The sequence below is a fragment of the Rattus rattus genome, chromosome 2 (genome assembly GCF_011064425.1).
Source record: "Rattus rattus isolate New Zealand chromosome 2, Rrattus_CSIRO_v1, whole genome shotgun sequence".
Lineage (NCBI taxonomy): Eukaryota > Metazoa > Chordata > Mammalia > Rodentia > Muridae > Rattus > Rattus rattus.
This window is the reverse complement of record NC_046155.1, coordinates 163,060,710-163,085,766: the sequence shown is the minus strand read 5'-3', so window position 1 is coordinate 163,085,766 and position 25,057 is coordinate 163,060,710. Positions and strand designations below refer to the sequence as shown.

At 49.3% G+C, this 25,057-nt stretch overlaps 2 protein-coding genes across 2 annotated transcripts in view; one reads left to right on the top strand and one right to left on the bottom strand.

Annotated features, from left to right (window-relative positions):
• Positions 1–6,336: 6,336 nt before the first annotated feature.
• Positions 6,337–7,454, bottom strand: Rgs9bp (regulator of G protein signaling 9 binding protein). Its single transcript, XM_032893850.1, has one exon. The coding sequence runs from the start codon at positions 7,083–7,085 to the stop codon at positions 6,372–6,374; it is 714 nt and encodes a 237-aa protein (XP_032749741.1). The 5' UTR covers positions 7,086–7,454; the 3' UTR covers positions 6,337–6,371.
• A 696-nt stretch (positions 7,455–8,150) lies between these two features.
• Ankrd27 (ankyrin repeat domain 27) overlaps positions 8,151–25,057 on the top strand; it is a 51,884-nt gene continuing 34,977 nt past the window's right edge. The window contains exons 1-5 of the mRNA XM_032893849.1: positions 8,151–8,272; positions 13,575–13,706; positions 22,189–22,299; positions 23,363–23,519; positions 24,570–24,724. Coding sequence (XP_032749740.1) covers positions 13,605–13,706; positions 22,189–22,299; positions 23,363–23,519; positions 24,570–24,724 — 525 coding nt within the window. The 5' untranslated portion in view covers positions 8,151–8,272; positions 13,575–13,604. The remainder of the gene's footprint in view (positions 8,273–13,574; positions 13,707–22,188; positions 22,300–23,362; positions 23,520–24,569; positions 24,725–25,057) is intronic.

The following is a 25,057-nucleotide window of genomic DNA, read 5'->3' as shown; positions in this document are numbered from 1 at the left end:
TCTCTTATAGTCCTTCAGGGGAAAACACCCAGAACCTTCCACAGAATGAGATGGACATATGTAAATGTCGGGAGTATTTTTCCAGAACTTTCTACTGTCCCACAGTCATAAGCCTTTTGCCAGTTCTCAAGATCTGGAAGAAACTGCATTTGAAGGGTGGCTTTGATCTGTGTTGTCCACGACCAAGCTTCCGGTGTTAGTGGCTGTGTACAACCATACTGTAGAAGAACGCATGCAGAGAGCTACAGTCTGGAAGCCTCTGGGCTCTTTTTGCATCTGAGCCTGTGGAGAGTGGTGTACACCCCCATTCCAATGTTTGTGAAGAGAATTAAGCATATTGTTTAAAATTGCAAGCCGATAGTGGGCTCATTTGAAGTCCTTTCCTTGAGCGGTTATTAATGCGGTTATTAATTCAATTTTTACTTATTCACAAACATTATGTTTAGAACCTGTTGATGCAGCATGGAGATGGGAAATCTTTGATTCCATTACAGATCCACCATCACTCATTAAGAACACACCCTGCTCCACGGTAGGGAGCTAGTGTAGTCCCCAGACTTTGTGACAAATAGCAAGGCCTTGTCTTCACAGTCTCCCAGAACCCCTTGAGGTGGCCTGATGGCTGCGAAAATAAGATCGAATTATTGTACTTTGCATGGCTTGGTGTGCAGTGTCCTTGGAGGCCAGAGGAGGGCAACAGATAGCCTGTAACTGGAGTTACAGACAGGCATGAGTGGCCCTATATGGGTGCTAGGAACTGAATCCTAGTCCTCTGTAAGAGCAGTACACACCCATAACCTGTGAGCCATCTCTCCAGCCCCTAAAAATAGATAGACTCAGATTCAGACTTAAGAGTATGAATTTAAGCTCCTTGTCTATTTAAATACTATACTCAGACAGCTTATACACGCGGACCTCTGTTTCCCTTTGCACTGCTGCCAGTCGAATCCAGAGTTGTGTGTGTGAAGTCCAATACTGCTAAGCTGTACTCCAAATCCCATGCTTGCTTTTTGAGGGTCTACACTCTATGTGCACTAAGCTTCATTAATTTTGATTTTTGAAAACTAAATACTTGTTATTTCTTACACGTATTATTTATTTTATGGGGCAAGGAGACTGCACACATATCTGTGTGTGTGTGTGTGTGTGTGTGTGTGTGTGTGTGTGTGTGTGTGTGTATATGTCAGAGAACAACTTCAGGTTCTCTCCTTCCACCATGTGGGTTCCAGGATGGAACTCAGGTTGTCAAGCTTGGCAGTGGCCCTTAGCCTGAGCCACCTCATTAGGCTGGCTTTTAATCTTTTTAAACTATTTTTCAAATATATTATCTTCTGTTATGTGTATGTATGTATATCTGTGTACATGAGTGTAGGTGTGTACAGAGGCCAGAGGTGCCCAATTTGCCTGGAGCTAGAATTATAGGCAGTAGTGGGTCACCCAGGGTGGGTCCTGAGAATTGAACTTGTGACCTCTGGAAGAACAGCATGTGCCCTTAACCCCTGAGCCATCTCTCCAGCCCCTAAACTATTTTTTAGACAATAACCATTAAACTATAGGGTTACATTCCTTGAGAATATACTCAAACCCATCAGCAAAGTAAAAAGTCCCAAACTAAATCATACAACGAGATTAGCATTTCTGACTTTAGAGCAGCCTGCTAGATGTCACAAGCTCGCAAGGACTCCACAAGGGTCACAAGACCCCAGTGCCACCAGTGGAGGATGCGAGGCACAGGGATATCAAATGACTTGAGGTACTTGGAGAGAGGCAGAGTTCTCTGCCCAGGGTAGGTGATGGGCCTTCAAGGGATGGTACACACCCCTAGGGATGCGGAAGTAAGTTCTTCCTACAGCAGTTTCCTCACCAGCATCTTATACACAGTAGCTCAGAGGCTTACAAAGCATCCATCACACAACATACCAAGGAGGAAGGAACAGCTTTAAAAATGGACCTGTGTGCACATCGGGGGGAGAGGGGGTGGGGAAACGCAGCATTACCAGGGAACTCATGCGAATTCGAAATCTCTTCAGCCAAAACTGCTTTCCAGAATCACACATCCTTCACACAGCATCCTGTAAACCACAGGGGAATCACAAAGTTTGACTCTATCCTAAGTATTTTCCCTTGAGGCATTTAAAAGCATAACCTTTTATAATACATAAGAAAAGAAATCGTCCCTCTGGCTGTGGGGGTCCACACCGGGGAGCTTATTCTGAAGAGGGCAAGGCACGGAGGCTCACCACTTTGAGACCAGTCTGGGCTAGACATTTAAAGCAAGGCATGGTGGCACATGCCTTTAATCCTAGCACTCAGGTGGCAGAGGCAGGAGCATCCAGGAGCTGTCCTAGGAGTTCAAGGGCAACTTGGTTTATATACTGAATTCTAGGACAGCTAGGACTACACAGTGAGATCCTGTCTTAGAAATAATTATCTGGGCATGTTCTTGCTGCAATATGACTATTGTAGCCATTAGCAGTCCACTGCTGACTCAGAGCCCATTCCCTTGATAGGTGCCTTGACACCCCAAGGATTCAATATTAGTTAATACATTTTGGGGGGGTACAAGGACTGAATCTGAAACTTCCAGCATGCTAAGCACGTGCTCTGCCAGTGCACTGTAGCCCCAACTCTCTTTTCATTCTTTTATTTTGAGATAGAGTCTAAGTTGCTCAGGTTGGCTTTGAACTCACACTCTAGCACAAGCTAATTTTGAACTTGTGATCTTCCTGCATCACTGTGAAGTAGGGGGCCTGTACAAAACCCAGCCTAACTGATGATGCATTTTGAATTTTTTCTTGTCGATGAATAGAACCAGGATCCTATCAGCGAGCTAGCTCACAAACACAAATAGACATATTAGTTAAAACATAGCCAGTTTTTCAAGGCAAAAAGCAATTACGCCTATGTCCTGTAGCAGTGTTCTTAGACAGCGTCATAACACCAAGGAATTCACCTCATATTTAACATTTTTCAATCTCAGTAAATTTCCTGGGTTCGCAGGTCTACTGGAGGAATGTTTACTCAAGTCAGCCCTTTTGCAAAGTTGCAATGAATTGCAGTCACCTAAGAACCATCGCAAACAGGTGGACATCTGATGACCCAGCTAATTAAATTATCCAAAGAATGGCTAAGGCGGAGAGAGTGGCAACAGTAAGCTTGTTTGTCCCTGTTGCTCTTAACACAGTGGTTCTCGACCTGTGGGTGGCAATCCCCACAGGAGCCGCACATCAGATATCCTGCATATCAGTATTTGCATTACAATACATAACAATAGCAAAAGTTACAGTTCTGAAGCAACAAAATAACTTTATGGTGGAGGGGGAGGGAGGCGGGGGTGGGGGCGAGTGTCACCACAACACTAGGAAAGGTTGACAAACATTGTGTTAATGAGTTGCTCAGTGCCAGATGGCTTGTGTCATCAGTACACTCTACAGAACAGTTTTAAGAAATGTATTTTTATTTGTGTCTGTCGCCATGCATGTGCAGATACCGATGGAGGCCCAAAGAGGGCGCCAGATTCCCTGAAGCAGGAGTAACTGGTGGCTGAGAACTGACCCACAGTCCTTTGTAAGAGTAGCTTAACCGCTGAGCCACTAGAAAACTCCGTGATAAGAACAAAGAGTTTCAGTCTAAGGAATAGCAGGACGTCTTCCCCAACTGGTTCTCAGATTTCTTATGTCACCAAATGACTCCAGACTTCTCTTGCCTGAGAGATGAGTCTCTAGAGAAGGTGACAAAGACCCCACGTTGTGGTTTATGTGGGAGGCAGAGTTTAAAAGTTTCTACATCATCTCTAAATGCATCTTGGGCAAGCAGGGACAAAAAAGGTTTAAAGTGGTACCTAATCAGAGTCACCTAACCCAGAGGAGGCAAGAACTCTTATTGGTAATTATTGTAAAGGGTTCAGTTGGTTGTAAGACCAGTGGGTCATTTTTAAAAGCACAAAGACACCTGCAAAGATTCCATGTTTTCCTTTCTGAGGCACCAGAATGTGTGTGAAGAGAGTGCATGTGGCCTATTTCGAGGTAGGAAGCAGTGCCTAAAACTAGGCGCCCAGATAGCAATCCTTCCCCTATTTACTTGTGACCACCAGACTCCCAAGTTGACCTGGTAAAGAATAATCCTGGTCCTCTTTCTCACTTAAACAAATCATCATCACCCCCACCAACATCACCACCCTATCATCTTGTGTTTATGGGACCTTGCCTGTATGTATCTGTGTGCACCACCAGCTTGTTGGGCTATCTGGGGCTGAGACTGCAGGAGTTTGTTGCTGAGGATCAAGCCCAGGACCTCTGGAAAAGACACCAGTGCTCTTAAACACTGAGCCATCAGTCCAGACCCCTCTTTCTCACTTTCAGAGGTCAAAAAGAAACCCCATTTTGAGCCAAGCAAATCTTTGTTTTCGTTCCAAATAACCATTTGAAAGTTAAATGCATCTGCTTGCTCAGTACCATTCCCCAGTACTTTGAAGGAGCCCCGCCAGTATTTCTCATGTCTCATCCTTTACCCACGGAAAGCAGGGGCTGTTTCTGCCTTTTATGTGAATGATTCTGGCAGTCTGAGCTATGATCTCAAAATTCAGTCTCTATCCAGACTGTGTGTGTGTGTGTGTGTGTGTGTGTGTGTGTGTGTGTGTGTATAGTGTGTATTTGTAAGGACAAGTGCCTGAGGAGTTCAGAAGAGGATGCTAGACCTCTCCCGGGCCTGGCGTTACAGGCAGTTGTGAGCTGCTGGTGGGTGCTGGGAACAGAACTTGCCTGCTCTGCAAGTGCAATACCTGTGTGCGTGTGTGTGTTTGAAACAGGTTCTCTCGATGTAGTCCTGGCTGTCCTGGATATCACTATATAGACCAGGTTGCCCTCCAACTCAGAGATCCTCCTGCCTCTACCCTCCAAGTGCTAGAATTAAAAGTGTGCACCAAGGGGTTGGGAATTTAGCTCAGTGGTAGAGCGCTTGCCTAGCAAGCGCAAGGCCCTGGGTTCGGTCCCCAGCTCCGAAAAAAGGAAAAAAAAAAGTGTGCACCACTATGTCCCAATACAATACATTCTTCTAAATGTTAAGCCATCTATCTGGTCTCCAGGGTATAGGTTTTCGAAAAAAATAGATACAGATTCATATTTAGTAGACTACACATACACGTACATGTAGTAGACTACACATACAATGTAAAAGTCCTATATGAGCTTGTGGCCCAGTTTCCTTTATACAAAAACGAACAAAAGCAACCCAGCTTTGGTACTAATGTACTAACGTCATTCTTTCAGATTGTGTGTGTGTGTGTGTGTGTGTGTGTGTGTGTGTGTGTGTGTGTGTGTGTGTTTAGAGCTCCTTAAATTCCAAATTAAAGTTGTTATGTTTCGAACTCAGCTGCCAGGCTTACAGCCCCTGGTTACCCATGACACCAGCCTCGCCCTTCCCTGTAGCATGGGGGTCAGACAGTTGGGCAGCTCTCTAGAAAAACTAGCGCTCCGATTGGCTATTGAGTAAATTCCGGGGATAGATAGGATTAAGAGCTTCAAAGAGGATTCCCCAGCCCTCCCACAAAGGAGGGTCGAACACTGTGGTCTAATTCTGGGATAAAGTAAGCCGGTGAGAAGAAGAACGTGACTGTTTACATCTCAGTAGGGCTCTTCCCAAAGCAGCGGCATCCTGTTCCTCCCCCATGCAGGGATGGGTAGGGAGCGGTCCTCAATTGCCGCAGGTGTGCAGTGGATGCACCACATCGAATTGAAGCAACCTTTTTGGTTGTGACCCTAAATGGGGTCACGACACAAAGCCTCTCGGAGCTGCAGTTTCTGGTGACTAATAGGCAATCTCTGCCAAGCGCAATAGTGTACCACAGAGAAAGCACTTTGCATGAACCTCTCTCAGTACACTCTTCCAAAGCCTAGGCCCCGAAGGATTAAGGTACCCACGCACATCTTACTACAATTGCTTTCTTGTCTAGGGAACAAAATGCCCCCCCCACCATGCTTTATACAACCCCCCCACACCTTTACCAAATTGCCTCGTCTAAAGCAGAATGAGAGCTCCCAACCAGTGTGAGGGCACCAAACCTGGGACATATGTGTTAACCCATCAAACCCAAAGGGATCAGAGGTCACTGTGGACCGATTTCTATTAATAGGAGGTAAAGCTCCTACAGGCATTAGAGGTAATGGCCTGACCGCCCTATGCTGTTAACTCCTCTTGGGCCAGCATGTTAAACAAACAAACAAACCAAAATAAGTTTTGCCCAGGCAGAGGTGGGCCCTGAGAGGATCATGTTCACACGCACACATCCGGGCTCACTACCTCTCTCCTTAACGGTTCAAACCCCAGAAAAGAGCCCTGGAAAGAGAAGGGGCAGCGGACGGTCGTTGGATATGTCAGCTCAGCTTTGCCACACATAAGGCGAGGGCCACAGCCACCAGCAGCACGGCGCTGAAAACGGTGGCAGCCAGGGCCCTGCTGGGGTCGCAGGGTCCCGCGCGATCCTCTACAGAAATGCCACCCGCGGAGGACGCGCCGGCACTGGCACCCGACAGGAGTTCGGCGCCCGCCGATTGTCGCGCCTGTACAGTCCAGCGGGGCACGTTGACTTTCATTTCCATGTTGTCGATCATCTCGCCCACCTGGAGGACTTCGCGCTCCAACTGGGGCAGATCGGCGACGTCGAAGTCGCTCTCGGCTTCGTGCCGCAGGCTGCGGGCGCTCAGGGCGCGCGCGGCTACAGCAGAGGAGCCGCCGGCCACCCCAGTGCGAACAAGTGGCCGGCGCGGCGCGTGCAGCGGGAAGGCGGCTCCCAGCGCCAGTGCGCGCTGCATGTCGGCTTCGAGCAGGTCCAGGCAGCCCGAAAAGGCCACCCAGAGACGCTCAAACTCCGCGCGCTCCTCGGTAGCTAAGCTCCGGTCGCGGAGTGCGACGGTCAACCGGGCGCCGGTGGCCATGGCCAGCTCCCGCGCCTTCTGGCGGGTCTTCTGCAGTTCTTCGCGTAGGTCCTGTGTGTCCGCGGAGCCGCCCACAGTAAGCACTAAGTGATGGTAGCACGCTGTGGTCTTATTGAGCGCGTCCAGCAGCGCCTTGCACTCCTCTCTGGCCATGGCGCTGCCCTTCGGCGGTGGTGCCCCACTTGTACCCCTCAACGTCGCAAGTCGCCTCCAGCCCTGATGCCAACCTTGGGCAGAGCGGACTGAATGTTCCTCATGTCTTCGCCGCTGCTCTCAACGGAGCTCTCCAGAGACCCTCGACATGCACCTCCGTCGTTCCCACAGACAGAGGTAGTCTGGTTAGCTGCTCCCCAAACGCTACTCCATTTTCCCCAGACGCGCTCCGAGTCACGCGTAGGGTCTTTGCACAACTTTCTTTTTCACGGCGGCTCCCTGAGAAACCCAGAGTGCAGACCCCATCCTGATCGACCCCAAGTCTTCAAGCTGAGCCGCGCGCCTTAGCCCCGGCCAAGGGCAGCAGGATCGTTTCCTAGGACACGCCTCCAGCCGCCTGTCTGGGCCGGGAGCCTCCTCCCCCCCGCCCCCCCGCCCCCCTCCCGCTCCCCCGCTCCCCCTCCCCTGCCAACATCCCTGGACCAGGGGTAGGCGGGGCCCAGTCCAGAGAGGTCAAGTGTGGCTTTTCCTCTTTTCCCTACCATTATAATTCTGGAACCTTAGCGCCATGCAAATCCAAGTTGTTTTGTTTTGTTTTGTTTTTTACTACTTTGCAGACTAGGAAAAGTGAGACTAGGTAGAAAGAAGGTTTAGCTTATCGGAGCCTATGCTAGTGAAGGGAAAGGACCAAGGGACCCTGTAGGCAACAGAGTAGGATGACTCGGAAGACTGGGCACCTCCAGTCTGCATCACCAGCAGCACAGGGCGATCGGCCGGGTAGGATTGTTACTTAGATGGGACTCTCTTTCTTCATCGCAGTCCAACACCATTTCAGGGACCCAGCTTGGACCCCACCCCTAATATCAGATCTTCCTTAGGTCCCGCCTCTCGAATTCTGGGCACGCGCACTCCCTGACTCTGGGCGGGGCTAGCCTGAGTAGGAAGCGCGGAGTCGCCTGGGCCCCACCCCCGACTGAACTAGACTTAACGATTGCTCTGTTTACGTGTCAGTCTCGGCTAAGATGACCTCTTATTGGACAGACTGGAGCAGGGTTCCGCCCAACGGCGGAGTAAAGAGGTAAGCTGAAGAGTGGAGCCACCGCACCCGGGTGGTGGGCACTCAGGTCCCAGCCCAGGATCCGAGAGGTGCTGTCGTAGCACAGAGGTGAAACTATGTAGCCTCTTAAGTAAGTGTATTCTGCGGGTGTCCTCCACCGCCTCCCTACTCTCTGGGGGCGCCGAGGTCGGGCGGGGCCTGGGAGCGGAAGGGGGAGGGGCTCCCTGCGCTGAGCTGGATCCCCAGGCTTGGCTGCTGGGCACCCCCGCGCCCCGACCGGTTGCGGGCTAAGCCTCCTAGCTCTCCCGTTCTTCTGCTGTCCGCAGCGTGGCGCGCACGTTGTCCACTGCGTCCAGAGGGATGCATCTGTTCCTGGGGCTCCACGGCAGGCCCGAGTCCCCCGGAGCTGGGACTTGGGGTAGTGGGCAGAACCGTCGACCCCAGGCCATGTGGCCTGGAAGGTTTTCCGGTGGCCACACTGGATACTGAGGGAGGAGGCTGTGTGCACAGGTCTAGGCCAGCTGATTAAGTTTCCGCGGGGGCTGAAAGTGGAGAGGGTATCCCTGCCTGCTTTACACGTGGCGAGGTCCTCTCGTCCTGTAGGTATGGAAAACTCAGGTACCCAGAGGCGTTCAATCACTCAGAGTCTGTTCAGTTTCTTGGTTGGAAACGGACTGCCTAGATGTGCGCGCGCCGGGCGGTACCCCTCTAGCCTCTCCTTCAGCTGCAGGGGAGGTGGACACTCAGTGGAGGGTGGCAGTGGAAGCAAGTGTCACTTACTAGGAGTAAGGGGCTCAGGGTAAGAGGGCTGGTGAGACTAGACAGACGTAGTGCTTAGTGACTGGGGTTTCTGTTTCAGTCTGTGGAGAGATGCTCCTGTTTTCATTGACCATAGTAAACTTCCCATTGACCCGGAGTGAAAGAAGCACATATTAGAGTTTTGAGAGTCCTCCAGTGCAGGCTGTGGTGGGGTGTCAACCGACAGGGTCTAGAGCCCTGAACCCCACTTACTTTGGTCAGCTCAGCTGTCCATTTGCATTCAGAACTTGGATGCTGTAGGACTTGACCATTCTCTGGGGGGCGGAGTATGGGGTGTGTGTGTGTGTGTGTGTGTGTGTGTGTGTGATTTCAGCCACACAGGAACCACCCCCATGGGTTTTGAGACCAAATGGGTGGAAGTGGGGGGGGGAGGAACTCATCCCTTTGGGGTGCTGTAGGGGATGGGGAATGATGAGATTTCGAAAGTGAACAAAGGCCAAATGGACCATTCAGCTGATTGGGGGTGGGGTGGGGCAGAAGGAAACACAGAAGAATACTATATAGACCTCCATGTTGGAGAGGTCACCTGGGTGTGGTTCACCAGGACAGGTATGTGTGCAATCTGAGAGGCAGAGGTAGAGGATGGGCAGAAGAGTAGTTGTTGGGAAAGCAGCCAGGGTGTTGAAGTTGGGTGAAGGTGTATTCCTGGGTTAGACCTCGGGCAAGCTCCCCCAGCCTTGATGTCTCACCTGAGTCATCCGGCAGGCAGCATTCCTAGGAGAGCAGCAGTGGTGTCTGCACAGGGACTGGGGTCAAGGTCATAACTGGGCCTCCATTTGCTTACCAGACTGTGCTAGCCTCATACCAGGCCGCTGCAGGCTTTTTGTTATTGATTTGTCTGGGTGCCGTTCAATGATTTTGTGCTGTTAGGACACTCCCTGGTTATTAGCCAGTGACATTAGGTTGGTGTCCAGTAACATCTTCCTCTTCGAGGGGTGCCAAGGACTGTGACCAAATGATTATAGATGACAGACTTAGAGAGGAGTCAGTTCAGAGGAATCTGGATTAATGTGTTGACCATCTTTGGGAGCTACTAAGACCCGGCTCTTTGAGTGCCTGCCTATCTACCCGAGATCCTGGCAGGGAGATGGGTACATGGTCGTTCCATCTGCAACTCCGGGAGCAAGGTGATGGGTTAATTCTGAGCAGTGGCCATACCCCTCCAAACTTAACTGGCTCCCTGATCATTTCTCCTTAACACCGAAGGTTCCAGTTTGACCAGCTTTGAGCACCTTGTTTATTTTTACCTGTGTGGTTGTAGCCTGGGATTAACCCTTCACCTACTTGGGAGAGACAGCCGTCCTCTCGATTCCTCTTAGTCTCACAGTGAGCTGAATGTGGGTGTTAAAGCTGAGCGCTTTAACATGGGGTTTAAGGACAATATAGCCCCCATCTGTGACTATTACAAGGCCAGAAGGACTAGGGACCAGAAAGCACAGACTACATCCCCGTGCTTCCGTTTATATTAAAAATAGATGAATAGAAACTGTTCCCGTCTTGTCCTCCACTCCCACCCCCCTTTGAATCACGTATCACTTAGAGGGCCTTGCTCATTGCTTAGAAAGCGTGCCGTGCCTGGTTAGGGTCTTTGGTTCTGAACTTCTAAGGGTTCCTGTTACACTTGGCAGGGAGTACATCTCTGGGATGTACAGAGCAGGGCTGTACCCAGGCCCCAGATGGTTGCTCACTACCCAGACTCGTCTGGGTTGTCAGGACAGCTGAGGACCACAAAACCACACCGAAGTGTGCATGCTATCTGGTGGGATGTTCAGACCCGTGCGAAGCCCCATATGGCTGTCTTGTTCACAGGGTAGCTGGCCTTGGGTAGCTCACGCTCAGGGGTATTTGGTATTTCTGACTAATGCTACTCACTTCTCTGTCAGTTTTCATTGGAGGTCTGTCAGAGATGGCCAAGAGCATCTTGGTCTTGCTTTCTTAAGACTTCTATGAACTGTACCCTCAACCTCCTGAATCCTTAGCATTGCTTTGGTCCTCCTCACAATGTCTTCTCCATCCCCTGCTGTTCCTTTTCCTCTCTGGCCATATCTCCTTGCTGGGGAGTGGCGGTTTGGGTGCTTTGCCACCGTCATGTGACCCTCCCCAGCCTGATCTCGACATCATGCACATCCTGTTTCTCAAGTGGTTTTTATCCGAAGCATCTTCTTCGGCTGTCACACTCCGCCCCATGGAACCAACTATCAGAAACCAGGAGGAACGCTATTCCCTTATGATTCTGTCCCCCTAAAATTGCATTCTCTGCTTCTCTTGGGGGATCATAAGAGGATTATCTGGCTCTGGCAATAATTGAATTCAATGAATCAAACACCTGAACTGTCGCTGAGGTCTCCTTGGGGGCCCATGGAAGGATTATTTACACCCATTTTTTTTTTTTTTTTTTTTTTTTAATTTTAGCTCTTCTTAAAAGTTCCCTTAGATCCTCCTGTGGGAGGAGCTAAGTCCCCAGTGGGGCCAGTAGTCAATTCAGCTTTCACTGGGCCAAGAGATTTGTTATTGGGCCTGTATGGCTGTTTGTCAGGCAGACTTTTAGATGGAGTTTGGTCTTGTGTGTATGTGTAGAAAGCAGAGGACAGGAGCTGGAGAGGTGGCTCAGTGGTTAGAGCACTGGCTGCTCTTGTAGAGGACCCAGGTTTAATTGCCAGCTGCACATGGTGGCTCGCTACCCTCTAGAACTCCAGGGGGTTATGACACCCTCTTCTGGCTTCCACATGTACCAGGCACGCACATGGTTCCTGCACATGGTTCCCAGTCATACATGTTGGCAGAACACCCATGCGCTTAAAAAAAAAATAATAACGAAAAGAGTAATTTAAAAAAGAAGTTAGAAGACAGCTTGCAGGAGTCGGTTCTCTCCCGGGGATTGAACTCAGGTCATCAGGATTGGCAGTAAGTGCCCTCCCTTGTCCACTGAGACATCTCACCGGCCACATTCATTTTAATTTTAAAGTAATGATTATTTACTGAAAGTGTATTTTGGATAGGTTACATTATATAAACTGTTAAAAAAAAACAACTTTAGCTGTTTTTTTTTTTTAATGTGGCTACTAGACATTTGTATTATGTACGTATCAGGCATGGTGGGTGCACCCCTGGGGTCTCAGATGCTCAGAGAGTGGAGTTGCAAAGATCACGTGAGCCCAGGGGTTTGAGGTCATAAGGGTGTCACAAAAACATGTACCGTTGGCTGGCAAGGCAGTGCACTCAGTAACCTTGAATCCATCCCCACGACCTGCCCACATGTTGGAAGGAGAGAACCAACTCCTGGGAGTTGCCCTCTCACGGTCACATGCTCACTGTAGCACACGTCGCTCACCCCTCACCCCTAAGAGCAAAAAAAAAAAAAAAAAGTAGAAAATGTAATAGCTCAAAAAAAGCCAAATACACTAAAAATTTCTTTTTGAATATGTAATAATTTAAAAACGAAACAAATGCGGTAAGAATTTCCATTTGACCGTATGGTCTGTGTCTATAATTACAGGGTTTTTTTTGCCTACCCCTTTTTGAGCAGCCCAGGTCTAGACCACTGAAATCGTGGAAATAGGACAGGCTCACACAAGGACTTGGGAGCATGGCCCAGACAGCTTTCCCAACTGGTTTGAAAGACAGAGACCGTGCCAAGAGCGATGTTGGGACAGTCGCTTACCATATGGAAAAATGAAATTAGCTGCCGATTTATAGCATTGACAGAAATAAAACCCAGATCCGTTGTTGGAGACGGAAATGTGAGAAAGTTTAGGGTTTTTAGAAGTTACAGGGGCTGTGTTTGTGGACTTGCAGGGGTCCTGGTTTTCAGGTGGCCTTTGCTGTGTCACCAAGTTAGACAGCTCCCAGCTGCCCTCCTTTCATTAATCTCTGGATGTTTCCATTGGCATAACCGTGAGATTGCACTCCCCCCCCCCACGCCCACACATGGCTTGGTTCATTAGATCATATGGGCTCCTCTACACCCCCTCCTCCCATGGCTTTTTCCTTATTTGGGTAGTTTCCCAGCATGCTACCTTGGGGTATATTGAGGAGGAGGGTGGAATATACAAGAGTCCTTGAGGCTGATGCTCAGAAACCATAGCCAGTTAGGTCAGGCCACAGGGCTGGCTCAGGATGAAAAAACCATGGAGAGAGATGGGCATAGGGTGTAGACTCTACTAAAGTCCCAGAGCTGGGGGACACTGCAGCAGGAGGACACTGATTTTGAGGTCAGGTTGGGCTGCACACATAGTGAGGCCTGGCTTCAAGCGAAACAACAAAAAACAAATTGGTTGGGCATTTAGGTCATTGGTAGAGTGCTTGCCCTAGCAAGCGTGAGGCCTTAGAGTTTGGGGGGGGGGGGGGGGGGGGTGGGGGGGCGGGAGAAGCTGTCTTGTGTACACGAATGGGTTTTTTGGGTAACCACAACCAAAAACCACAAAACAAAAACCACAGCCGGCTATGCCAGGTGAGGTGGCAAAAAGTCTTTAATCTCAACTCTTGGGAGACAGAGGCAGGTGGATCTCTTAGATGAGTTCAAGGTCAGCCTGGTCTTCAGAGCGAGCTCTGGATTGACTAGGATGTAGTGAGAGCCCTGTCTCTATTCACAACCTTTCCCTCCCTCGTTCCAGGAAGCTCACGTGGATCCCCCTGAAGTCCATATGGCTCTGTATGATGAAGATCTCCTGAGAAACCCTTTCTACCTGGCCCTTCAGAAGTGGCGCCCCGACTTGTGCAGCAAGGTGGCCCAGATCCATGGCATTGTAAGTCTGCCGGCCTTCTAGTGTGAGCAGCGTCAGAAATGTGGCGGGCTAATGAGACATTTAGAGGAAGTCAGTTACAGAGCTGTGGCGTTGAACGAACCCCTGTGCTGTGCCCCCCACCCCCCTAAGGGGGTTGGTTTCCCCATGCTGGATGTGTGCACGAACAGTGAGGGGTCACCTCAAGCTCCTTCCTAGATGAAGCCTCCTGAGACTGAAGTGTGGTGTCTTAGGGTTTCTATGGCTGTGATGAAACACCATGACCGAAAAGCAAGCTGTCAAGGAAAGGGTCTATTTGGCTAACACTTCCATGTCACTGTTTATTACTAAAGAAGGCAGTGCAGGAGCTCAAACAGGGGGATCCCGGAGGCAGGAGCTGGTGCAGAGGCCATAGAGGGCGCTGCTTACTGGCTTGCTTCACATGACTTGCTCAACCTGCCCATGGGATAGCGTTGCCCAGAATGGACTGGGCTCTTCCCCCCCGAGTCACTAATTAGGAAAATGCCTTACAGCCAGATCTTATGGAGGCATTTTCTCAATGGAGATTCCCTCTTCCCAGATGACGCCAGCTTGTATTGAATTGGCATAAAATGAGTCAGCACATCCTGGGGCTGTCATCGTGTCTCCAAACTCTTGCCCCTTGTCTATGGTGGATCGTACCTTTGTCCTGGCACTCAGCTTTCGTACTTCCTTGTGGTCTGTGAGTGCTTTTAGAACGAAGGTGTCGTAGTCCTCCCCCGGTGCTCAGCAGTCCTCCTCTTCAGTTGGGTGCTCTCCTGTGGAAGCCGGGAACGTGTGAATGCACACATAGGGGCATGGTCCGTTTCAAATGCTCCTTGGTTGAGAGCACTTACGGCTTCCACAGAGGACCCAGGTTCAGTTCTCAGCACCAGCCTAATCATTAATTCAACACACATCATCTCGACACGCCTAAGACAACCTGAGGAGAAAGCCTCAATTGAGGGATTATCCGGATCAGGCTGGCCTGTGGCCATGTCTGTGGTGGGGTTTGTCTGCTTACTAATTGATTCAGGAAGATACGGCCCACTGTGGCCACACTGTTCCGTGAGTCTCGAAGTGCTGAAGGGTGAAGAAAATGAGCTACCCGTAGGTGGCAGCGGCAAGCAGGCTGCTTGGGGGCGTCTGTTTCTCGCTGTTTGACAGTGGATGTAATTCGACTGTCTGCTAGATTTCCTGGCTTCACATGCCCCCCCCCAGTGATGGACAGGGCCACAAAATTGTAAGTCAGTAAACCATTTCTTCTATGCTGCTTTCAGTCAGAGTGTTTTATCCACAGAATGAGACTAGGCTGTATAACCACAGGTCAAAAGCTCCAGGGCGCCAGGGATCAGGAATAGAAAAGGCATTCAGGAGCAACTGCTGCCTGTAGGGGCACACACACACACACACACACACACACACACACACACACACACACACCCCGGTGTCTGGATGTTGCAAATCTTCCCAGTACTTGGGTTGGGAGGTCTAATCAGTTTTCTTGATAACATGACAAAATGCCTAGCAGAAAGCAGCTAGTGGAGCAGAGTTGGGTGCTGACCAGTGGTGTCAGAGGTTTCTGTCCGTATCGTGAATGTTGACTCTGGACCTGTGGTGAGGTGGAACATTGTGTGGAGGTGGAAGTCTGGGATGCAGAATGTTCTTCACCTAGGGATCAGGAAGGAAGAAACAAGGGAGGGACTGGGGACCAGCTTAGTCCTCAGAGGCATGCCTGCCAGTGACCTGCTTTGACCAGGTAGGCCCCTCACATCTAAGCTTCTCAAAAGGGCCACCAGCTGGGAACCAGGCCTCTAACACATGAGCCTGCCTGAGGGGGAACATTCCATATAGCACATTAGTGGTTGTCCTGGTTTGCATCTCGGCCGGTCGTGAGGGGAAGTTGGAGCGGGAACTGAAGCAGAGATCACAGAGGAGCTGCCTTCTGGCTTCTTCTCCATGGCTTGCTTAGCTGTTTTCTTACACAGCCCAGGACCACCCACTCAAGGACGGCACTGCCCACAGTGTGCTGGGCCTTCTCACATCAGTTGTTGATCAGGGAAAATGCCCACAGTCCATTATGATGGAAACCTCTTTTCAGTTGAGGTTCCTTCTTTCCAGATAATTCTAGCTTGAGTCAAGTTGACAAAAAAAACAAACAGGACAGTGGGTGGTGGCAGCAGCTGCTGCTTCTTCCCTTCCTCGTTCTCCTTCTTTTCCTCCTCCTCCTCTCCCTCCTTCTGTTCCTCTCCTTCCTCCTCCCTTTCTCTTTTTCTTTTTTTTTTAATTCAGTGACAAGGAGGAAAATCAGGATTATGTACATGCTAGGCAGGTGTTCTTTCACTGAGTCACGCCCCCGGCCCCTCACTGGGGGATTCTAGGCAGGTGCTCTGCCACTGAGCCCCGCCCCCAGCTCCTCACTGAGGGATTCTAGGGGATTCCAGGCTGGGGCTCTATCATTGAACTATCCTAGTATCTTATGTGTGAATTTGTGTGTACTTAGGCAGATTTGTACGTGAATGTGAAAGTCACAGGACAGCCTAAGATGACATTCCTCAGACTACACAGCTCTTTTGTTTTTGATATTGAGTCTCTCATTGGATCAGTACACACCTACACAGCTAGGCTGATCCTACCATCCCAGGGTTCTCTTGCTCTCTCAGTGCTGGGAGTTCATATATGCTCCACAAGACCCGTTTTGTCGGGCTTTTTCACATGCGTTCTGCGGCTTAAGTTGCAGTCTTGCATCTCAAAGACCGATTTAGCCTCAGAGACACCTCCCCCCACCCCAGTTTCTTTTTCTACCCTTCCTTTTAGGTTGAGCAGTCCGAGTGCGATGGTGTTGTCTTTGACTGCTTGGGAAGCCCCTGTTGGCTTTTGTGTCCTGTTCCCTTCTCACCTCTCACTGATCTTCCACTTCTCTTATTGTGTGGTGGCTTGATCAGGTCAGGCCTCTGAGGATGTGAACCAAAGGAGAAGTGTAGCTAGCTCAGGTCAACCTCCGGCTGCTGGTGGCTTTTCTGGAAAAACAGAACTAACTTGTGTCTTGTTTTGCCCACAGGAGCCTGCTTTTCTAGAGGCTTATTCTGGGTTTTATGATTAGTATTTTCCTTCATATGTTTAACCGGAGAATTTTTTGTTTGCTTGTTTTTTTTTTTTTTTTAAATTTGGATTTTGGAAACCATAGAATTCATTATAAAATACATACATACATAAATAAATAAATTAGAGATGGAACATGACAAAACAGGCAAGCAACTCAAACATGTGAGTCTGAGGCTGGCTTATGTTACATAGCAAGACTCAGCTCATAAGACTCTGGTTAATAAGTAAAGAAACAAACAAGGGGCTGGAGAGAAGGCTGGGTGATGAGGGCATGCGATGACCCAACTTCAATACTGAGATCCCAGCCCTGTGTGCACCGTGGTGCTCACCCCCCTCTCTTTTGAAATAGGACTTTGCTCCAGCCCCCTTCTGAGGGCCATAGAGCCATCTGGCCCACTCTTGGTGGTGATGTGTTTCTGGCCTTCCTTGGCCCTGTTGGGTGAGACCAGCTTCCCTGCAGAAGTCACCTGTAGGATGAACTACTGTACCAGTGCACTCAACTCAGGGTAGGGCTGAAGCCGGGCGGCTCACTCTGACCCCCTGCCATAGCTGTTCGAGGGCAGTGTGATCCACATGTTTGTTAGCGCCGTGAGAAAAAAAAAAGTATTGCAATTGCTTCTACGAAGTTCCTCATCCTTCCTGTCAGTTCTGAGAGAGCAATGTGGGATCAACGGCTTAGCGTTTAATTTCTTTTTTTTTTTTTTCTTTTTTTTTCGGGGCTGGGGACCGAACCCAGGACCTTACGCTTCCTAGGTAAGCGCTCTACCACTGAGCCAAATCCCCAACCCCATAGCGTTTAATTTCTGTTCCAAGAGCCTGCCCCCAGGGCCAAGAATTAACCAGCCTAGAATCTTCTCTGGAGATCAGAGTCTTCACCTTTTCCTGCAGCCGTGACCATCCTAAAGCGGGAGGGTTAATTCGGGGTCAGTTTTGGAGGATTGTGTTCCGTAACACTGGAGTAGTCGAGATGACTGGAGCGCTTTGCAGAGGTGTCTCCATATGATGGAGGGACAGAGAGCAGACTGCAGGACCAGAAACAGGGAGAAACAACTATGACCTTCCAAGGCCCCGCTTTAGTGACCTACTTCCATTCTCCAGGTTCTACCCCCTAAAGGGGCCACGGACTCCTAGACAGCAGTGCAAGCTGCGGGCAAAGTATTTCAGATGTGAGCTGTTGGACACATTTTATATTTAAACCGTAACCATAGGAATTAAAAAAAAAAAAAAAAAGAGGCTGGAGAGATGGCTCAGTGGTTAACAGCTGATCTCTGGACCCAGGTTTGATTCCCAGTCCTTACATGGTCGCTCACAACTGTCTGTAACTCCAGTTCCAGTAGATCTGACGCCCTGTTCTGGCCTTGGTGGGCAGTATGTGCAAATGCTGTGTGCAGGCATACACACGCATAGGCAAAACAGTCAAACACATGAACTAAAAACGGTGGAATAAGAAATGTATTTCTGGAGTATCAGCCATCTCTGACAGTTTTCCCTACAGCCACTCTGGTAGGATACCCTGCTCTGCTGCTCTGCTGTGGCATGGATGTGGCAGCTGAGGGGAAGCCTAACCGGTCCCTTACCTAGCCCAGCCACTGCTGGAGCTGGCCCCATTCCAGGGCTTCCTTTCCTGGGAGGATTCTTCTTCCTGCCCCTGGTTGCACCATGGAAATGCCTTCTCCCACACCCCTCAGTCACAGGGACCTGTGACACCCACGTTGCTCTAATAGTCACCTCTGTGCTTATTATCCAGGCTAATAATGCACTTGGGGCTTTCTGAGAGTGGCTTGGGCAGGTCTGTCTCCGGGGAACTCTCATCCAGGGACAGCTGTTTCCTGTCTTAGTAGGAGAGATACATAATTACGGTCTACCCCCAAGGTGAGGCACCAACCCCCCCCCCTCCCGTGACTCACAGTCATCTGGTTGGGTAAAATGAATTTATGCAGGATACTTACAGGGCTTTTGGGTCACTATAGATGGCTACATTTTCTTAAGTTGACAACCCACTGATTTCTTTTTTGAGGGTCCCATTTTACAATGCCTCTAAGCATAGCAGAACTGACACAGACTTAGGTTCAGCTACTACCGGGTGTCAATGCGGTCCAGGAGACTGTAGGCTCAGACAGTGCCAGGCTTGGGAGAAGTTAGTTGATCATTATCAGAGGTTCTGCTGGGCTCAGCAGACGCTGCGCAGCTGTGGGAGGGATCGTTCTCTCCCCGCAGTCTGGTGCATAGAGCAGCTAAATGGTGGCTTACTGCACAATGGAGTCGCTCACTGGGAGGACTGTAGAATCTCTTATGAGCATCACCTGTCAGTAAAGCCTATGGCTTATGAGCTGAGGCAGGAAATAGGAGGTGGGACACTGGCAGGAAGAGAGGATTCTGGGTAATAGTGAGAGAATAAGAGGGAGATTTGCCCAGGAACTAGGGGAGACTGATGGAAACCTGCAGTAGCAGGATTGAGGAGAGAATGAAGAGAGAGAGAGATTGGAACGAGACACTGAGGGAGACGCTGAGGAGACACAAAGAAGGAAGTGGCTGGGACTGAAGAGGTAACTAACCAAGTGGTAGACATCAAATAGTTTAAATGGATTAAATAAGTTACGAGCTGGTCAGGGGATAAGCCAAAGCTTTTGGCCTAGGCATTTATTAATAAATAACCAGTCCCAGAGTCATTCTGGGAGCAGGGGCTGAAAGGAAAAGCAGATTGTTTCTTTTTATGACAGCTGCTTTGAGAAAGTTGTCCAGGTTTCCAGTGAGACCTGGAGGATGGGTCCATTTGCTTGTCAGAAATATTAAAAGAAAGCAGGAAGGCACCAGAGGGGGAGGGTCTGGCTGGCCTGGGCTACATAGCAAGACCTTCTCTCAAAGCAGCAGCCACAAAAAACAAGCACACAGGCACAAAACAAGGGTTGGGGTTATTTATAGCTTATTGGTGGGTGGCTTTCTGTTGTATGGGGTCCTGTTCCTTGGAATGGAAGGGGTTAGCCTCCTTTCCAGGTCTGTGAGGAAACTGGGGAAGGGCAAGTGTGTGAAATCGGAGGGGCCCTGTTCAGTCGGTGAATGCACTCACTCTAACTGTCATGCTTGATGTGAATCCAGCATGGTGGGTGCTGGGCACGGGAAGGTTGTGCCAGCAAGCAAACAGGGTGTGCGTGTAATTAGGGTAGAGTTTCTCAGAACACACAGACACTCCTGGTCCCATGGAAGCCAGATGAAGGCCAGGAGCAGGCCTGTCCTATGGATGGACGGTGTGTTCCCCTCCTCAGTGCAACAGCTGCGGCCCGTACAAAGCCTCTGAGTCTGACATTGCATGCCCCAGAACCGCTTCTAGACTTCGGCTCGCCGGAACCCTCGCTCAGTCTTCAGGGTCTTCTGTATGTGCGCTTAGTGTGAGCTGCACTTTTGATTTAGTCCTGAGGCCCCACAGAGCTGGGAGTTGTTTCCCGTTTCGAAGTTGATACCCAGAGACCTCCCTTTCGTTGTAAATTAAGATTTTGGATCTGAGAGGCCTGGAGAGATGCCTTAGCAGTTAAGAACGCTTGCAGCTCACCTCAATCCTGAAGTCCAGAGGTCAGATCCCGGCACCCATATCAGCTGGCTGACAAATGCCTGTAACTATAGCTGTCAAAGAATTGGACAACCTCTTCCAGCCTCTGTGGCACCCAACACACATGCTAAGTTAATAAAGTTGAATCTTTTTTTTTTCAACATAAACAGATGCATACAATTTTAGATTTTTAATTAATTAATTAATTTATTTTATTTATTTTTATGTTTTTTGGAGATGATATCCCAGGTCTGCCTCACATGACCGAGGCTGACTTTGCTCGCATCAGCCCCTGCTGGAGCTCTTGAGTGCCAGTTACAAGCATATGTCACCATGTATATATATATATTTTTTTTTTTTTTTTTTTTTTGCTGGGGACTCACAAGGGAGTTCAGCAAACGCCACAGAATCGAGTTTAAACACATGAAGGGAAGTTCTACTTTTTTCCTGAGCATAAACAGTGAAAGCATGAACATCAGAAAGTGAACACTTGGGCTGGAGCAGAGGCCATTGGTTAAGAGCGCCCACTGCTCTTACAGAGGGCCTGAGCTCAGTTCCCACCACGCGCACGGAGTCATGATGGTCTGGAACTCCAGATCCAGGGGATTCACCTTTTCTGGCCTCGGTGGGCACTGTATGCATGTAGTGCATAGATAACCATATTCAGGCAGAATTTGTACAACAGATTTTAAAAGATGTTTCAAAAGTAATGTTTTTAAGAAGAAAAAGGTGGGAATTAATTAGGAAATTTGCAGGGGGCATTTGTGCGTGACAATGCATCGTGGTTCTGCTTTTCTTTTCTTTTCTTTTTTTTTTTTTAAACTTTTTTTTTTAAGCATTTATTTATTTATTATGTATACATCATACAGCTTTCTGCCTGCATGTATTCCTGCAGGCCAGAAGAGGGCACCAGATCTGATTATAGATAGTTGTGAGCCACCATGTGGTTGCTGGGAATTGAACTCAGGACCACTGGAAGAGCAGACAGTGCTCTTAACCTCTGAGCCATCTCTCCAGCCCGTGGTTCTGCTTTTCAACTTTTAATTTTATTTTTCGAATGTTATGTGTATGTGTGCATGTCTGTGTGTGGGTTCATGCATGTGTGCGCAGTACCCCCAGAGGCCAGAAGGGGGCGTTGGATCGCTGGGACTGACATGGCTGCTGGGAACTGCCTGCCGGGCAGTCTCTCCAGCTCCATGTTCTGTTTCTTTAAAAAAGGATCATTGTTCAGAAAGGCATTGTTAAAAATATATGTGGATGAGTCACTTCTCTACCTTACGTAATGTTCTGGAATTTGCTTCAAAATAGCCTAGAGATTGCCTACAGATAGCGATGGCATAGGACTGGACACCGAATTCCTAACTTTTGAGGCTGCTTGGAGAATGTGTGGGGCTCACCATATTGCCTTCCAGTCTGCTGCGAATTAAACAAGTTGAGCTGGGTATGGCGGTGGGCGCCTTTTATCCTGACACTGAGAGTCAGAGGCAGGTGGATCTCTTGTGAGTTTGAGGCCAGCCGGGTCTACAGAGTGAATTCCAGGATAGCCAGGGATAATAGAGAGACCCTGTCTCAAAAGAACGTTTTAAAATAAGGAAAGAAATTAAACAAATTAGGGCTCGTGAAGTGGTAGGAATGGGAGGGAGCAAAAAAAAAAAAAAGCATTTGCTGCCAATTGTAATGAGCCATGCCTCTACCCTTTAACTAGAAGTTAAAGTTAACTAGAAGTTGGCATCCCCCAGCAAGTCCCCAGCAGGACGGATTCCCGCTGAGGCTCCTTGGAGACAGAAGTCACGCTGTACTTTTCGGTCCAGCACTTACCGAGCTTCCTTCTCTTTCTAGGTCCTAGTGCCTTGCAGAGGAAGCTTGCCGAGCAACGTGCAGGCCTCCTGCCAGTTCGAGTCCTATGTTTTGGTACCCACGGAAGGACACTTTCAGACCTTAGATGGAAAGGTACTCACTTCTTCTAGGGTGGCCCAGGATTGATGCGGCGTGGAGCAGACAGAGACAAAAATAACCTGTTTTTCAGCCTTTTACATTGTTGGCATCAGATGTTGGTTTTTATGTGTACATAGCAGCTTTTGGAAAAGGTTATGGGTCCCCTGCCTTCGTTAGGGAGCCTTTGAGACAGGGGGTCATGGCAATAGTGAGTGGAATCCAGACTCTGTCATGGTGGGATGGGGGAAGGCTAGAGTTCTTCCCTCCTTTTCTCAGCCAAGGGAGTCATCTGCCTATAGGTTGGGGGGTCCCTGGTACACCCCTTCTCAGGTCTGTATCCCACTGCGCTATTTCTTTTGTTGTGGTTTTTTTTAATTGAGATGAGGGGGGTGGGTCTCACTTTGTAGCCCTGGCTGACTTGGAATTCACTTTGTAGGGCAGGCTGGCCTTGAATTCACAGACATCAGCCTGCCTCTGCCTTCCAAGTGCTGAGATTAAAGGCATGCACCACCAGACCCAGCCCACATTTATTGATTTCTGAGACAGAGTTTTGCTGTATGTCTCAGACTGGCATGATCCTCCTGCCTCAGCCTCCCAGGTGTTGAGATTACAGGCATGAGCTGCCACGTCGAGCTGTGTGTATGCATTTTGTTTGTTTTTTAATGGAGACAGGTAGAGTCTAAGAGGTAGACATTTTGTTTGCACTAGGCTGGCCCCATTCCCCCCAACTAATATCCAGTCAGGGGTCCAGGCCACTCTAATTACTCTTCCCACTGGGGTTGGTCTGCAGTTTGACCCAGGGCCAGAGTCTGTGGGGCTTGTAGATACTGTGGCAGATCTGAGAGGGTGAGGGTTATCAGCCCTCTCAGTTGCTTGACATCCCTCTGTGGCTCATGAGGCTTGGCACATAACTATCGCAGATTTTCTCACCACATCTGTCCCTTGCTTCCTAGTCACATGCCCAGCTCACCCACACTTGGGCAGAGTGACAGGCTCTGCCTAAATACCTCCCAGGAGGAGGCTGCAAGGGTCTCGGTGGCCACCCTAGGCTGGTCCAGTGATGTTTTCTTCATTCCAGGCTGTCCTCATAGAAGGAAACAGGGTTAAGCTAGGAGCAGGCTTTGCTTGTCTTCTCTCTGTGCCCATCCTCTTCGAAGAGACTTTCTACAACGAAAAGGAAGAGAGTTTCAGCATTCTCTGCATCGCTCATCCTTTGGAGAAGAGGGAGACTTCAGGTACAGAGGGAGGACTGACCTTTTCTCTCGTGCATATGCACACACACACACACCAGCTGTTAAATGCTTGAATGTCACACAGACACAAATATCAAAGAGCCCATTAGGGACCTGTCTAACTGTCACAGTCCCCTTCGGGACTTGATCTTTGTCTTCCCTCATTGAGGCCATGTGCAGATTGCAGCTGCCTTGATGGCTATGATAGGACTCCAGGCCCAGAGGCCTCCACGCACCCATCAAGCCTTGAGGAGGATTGTCCCTGGAGCTGTGCAGAGCTGGAGCACTGGCTATGTCTGGACTCAGCCTCTGGACTTATTAAAGCTGCTGCACGGTTGCCTCTCTGAGAGCTCATTGGTTGTCAATGGATTTAGCTTAGTTGCTCCAGGAAACAGCACAGCCCCTGTGCCAAATGCATCATGAAGCCGAATTGTCTGGAGCTGGCTTCACCTCAGCCCCATGGGTTGTCCCTAGGGTCACACATTACTGTCATTTTGTTTCCTGAAAAGACCTTGTGTGGTCTTCTGCATTCTAGGCTCTCCTGCAACTGGGCTGCTCTTGGGCAATATTTTTTTTTTCTTTTCTTTTTTTCGGAGCTGGGGACCGAACCCAGGGCCTTGCGCTTCCTAGGCAAGCGCTCTACCACTGAGCTAAACCCCCAACTCCTTGGGCAATATTTTGAATGAGGTTATTTCTTTACCTTCTTCCCTGGTCCTGGGCCATCCTCTCTTGGGATGGGAGCATGTGTGTGTGTGTCTGTGTGTCTCTGTGTGTGTGTGTCTGTGTGTATGTCTCTGTGTGTGTCTGTGTCTGTGTGTCTGTGTGTGTCTGTGTGTTTGTCTCTATGTGTATATGTGTGTGTTTGTGTGTCTGTGTCTGTGTGTTTGTCTGTGTGTGTCTCTGTGTGTGTGTTTGTGTGTGTGTGTGTATGTGTGTGTGTTCTAGATCTTTCTGGAATGGGGGGAATAAAGTAACACCCCTACCCCACCCCCCACCCCATCGGTCAGGAAACTGAAAACTTTAGCCAGACTGACTCTGACTGTCTTTTCTCAGAAGAACCTTCAGCACCCTCAGATCCTTTCTCCCTGAAAACCATCGAAGATGTGAGAGAATTTTTGGGAAGACACTCAGAGAGATTCGACAAGCACATCTCGTCTTTCCACCGGACATTCCGAGAATGTGAAAGAAAGAGCCTCCGCCATCTCATAGTTAGTACCCGTGTCTCTCGTTCTGCCTGGCTGTCTGCTGTCAGTCACAACAGTGTCAACCATTACTCTGTCTGCTCCAGAGCTCCCCTGGGCACCCACTGCATGGTGGGGAAGTTTGTTAAAAAAAATGTTTCTATTATACACGCAGCGTAAGGCTCTTCGGGAAGTGAAAAATCTATGCGAAGTCTAAAAACGAGTATCATACAGAAACTAAAACTCCTGCTTAGTGTGGCCATCTGTGTTGACCTCAAAGAGAACTTTCCCCCTCATATGCACTTTTTAGAAAAATAATCGAGAACCAGAAGTCTTCAGTGGGTAGACAACTTGAGTTCA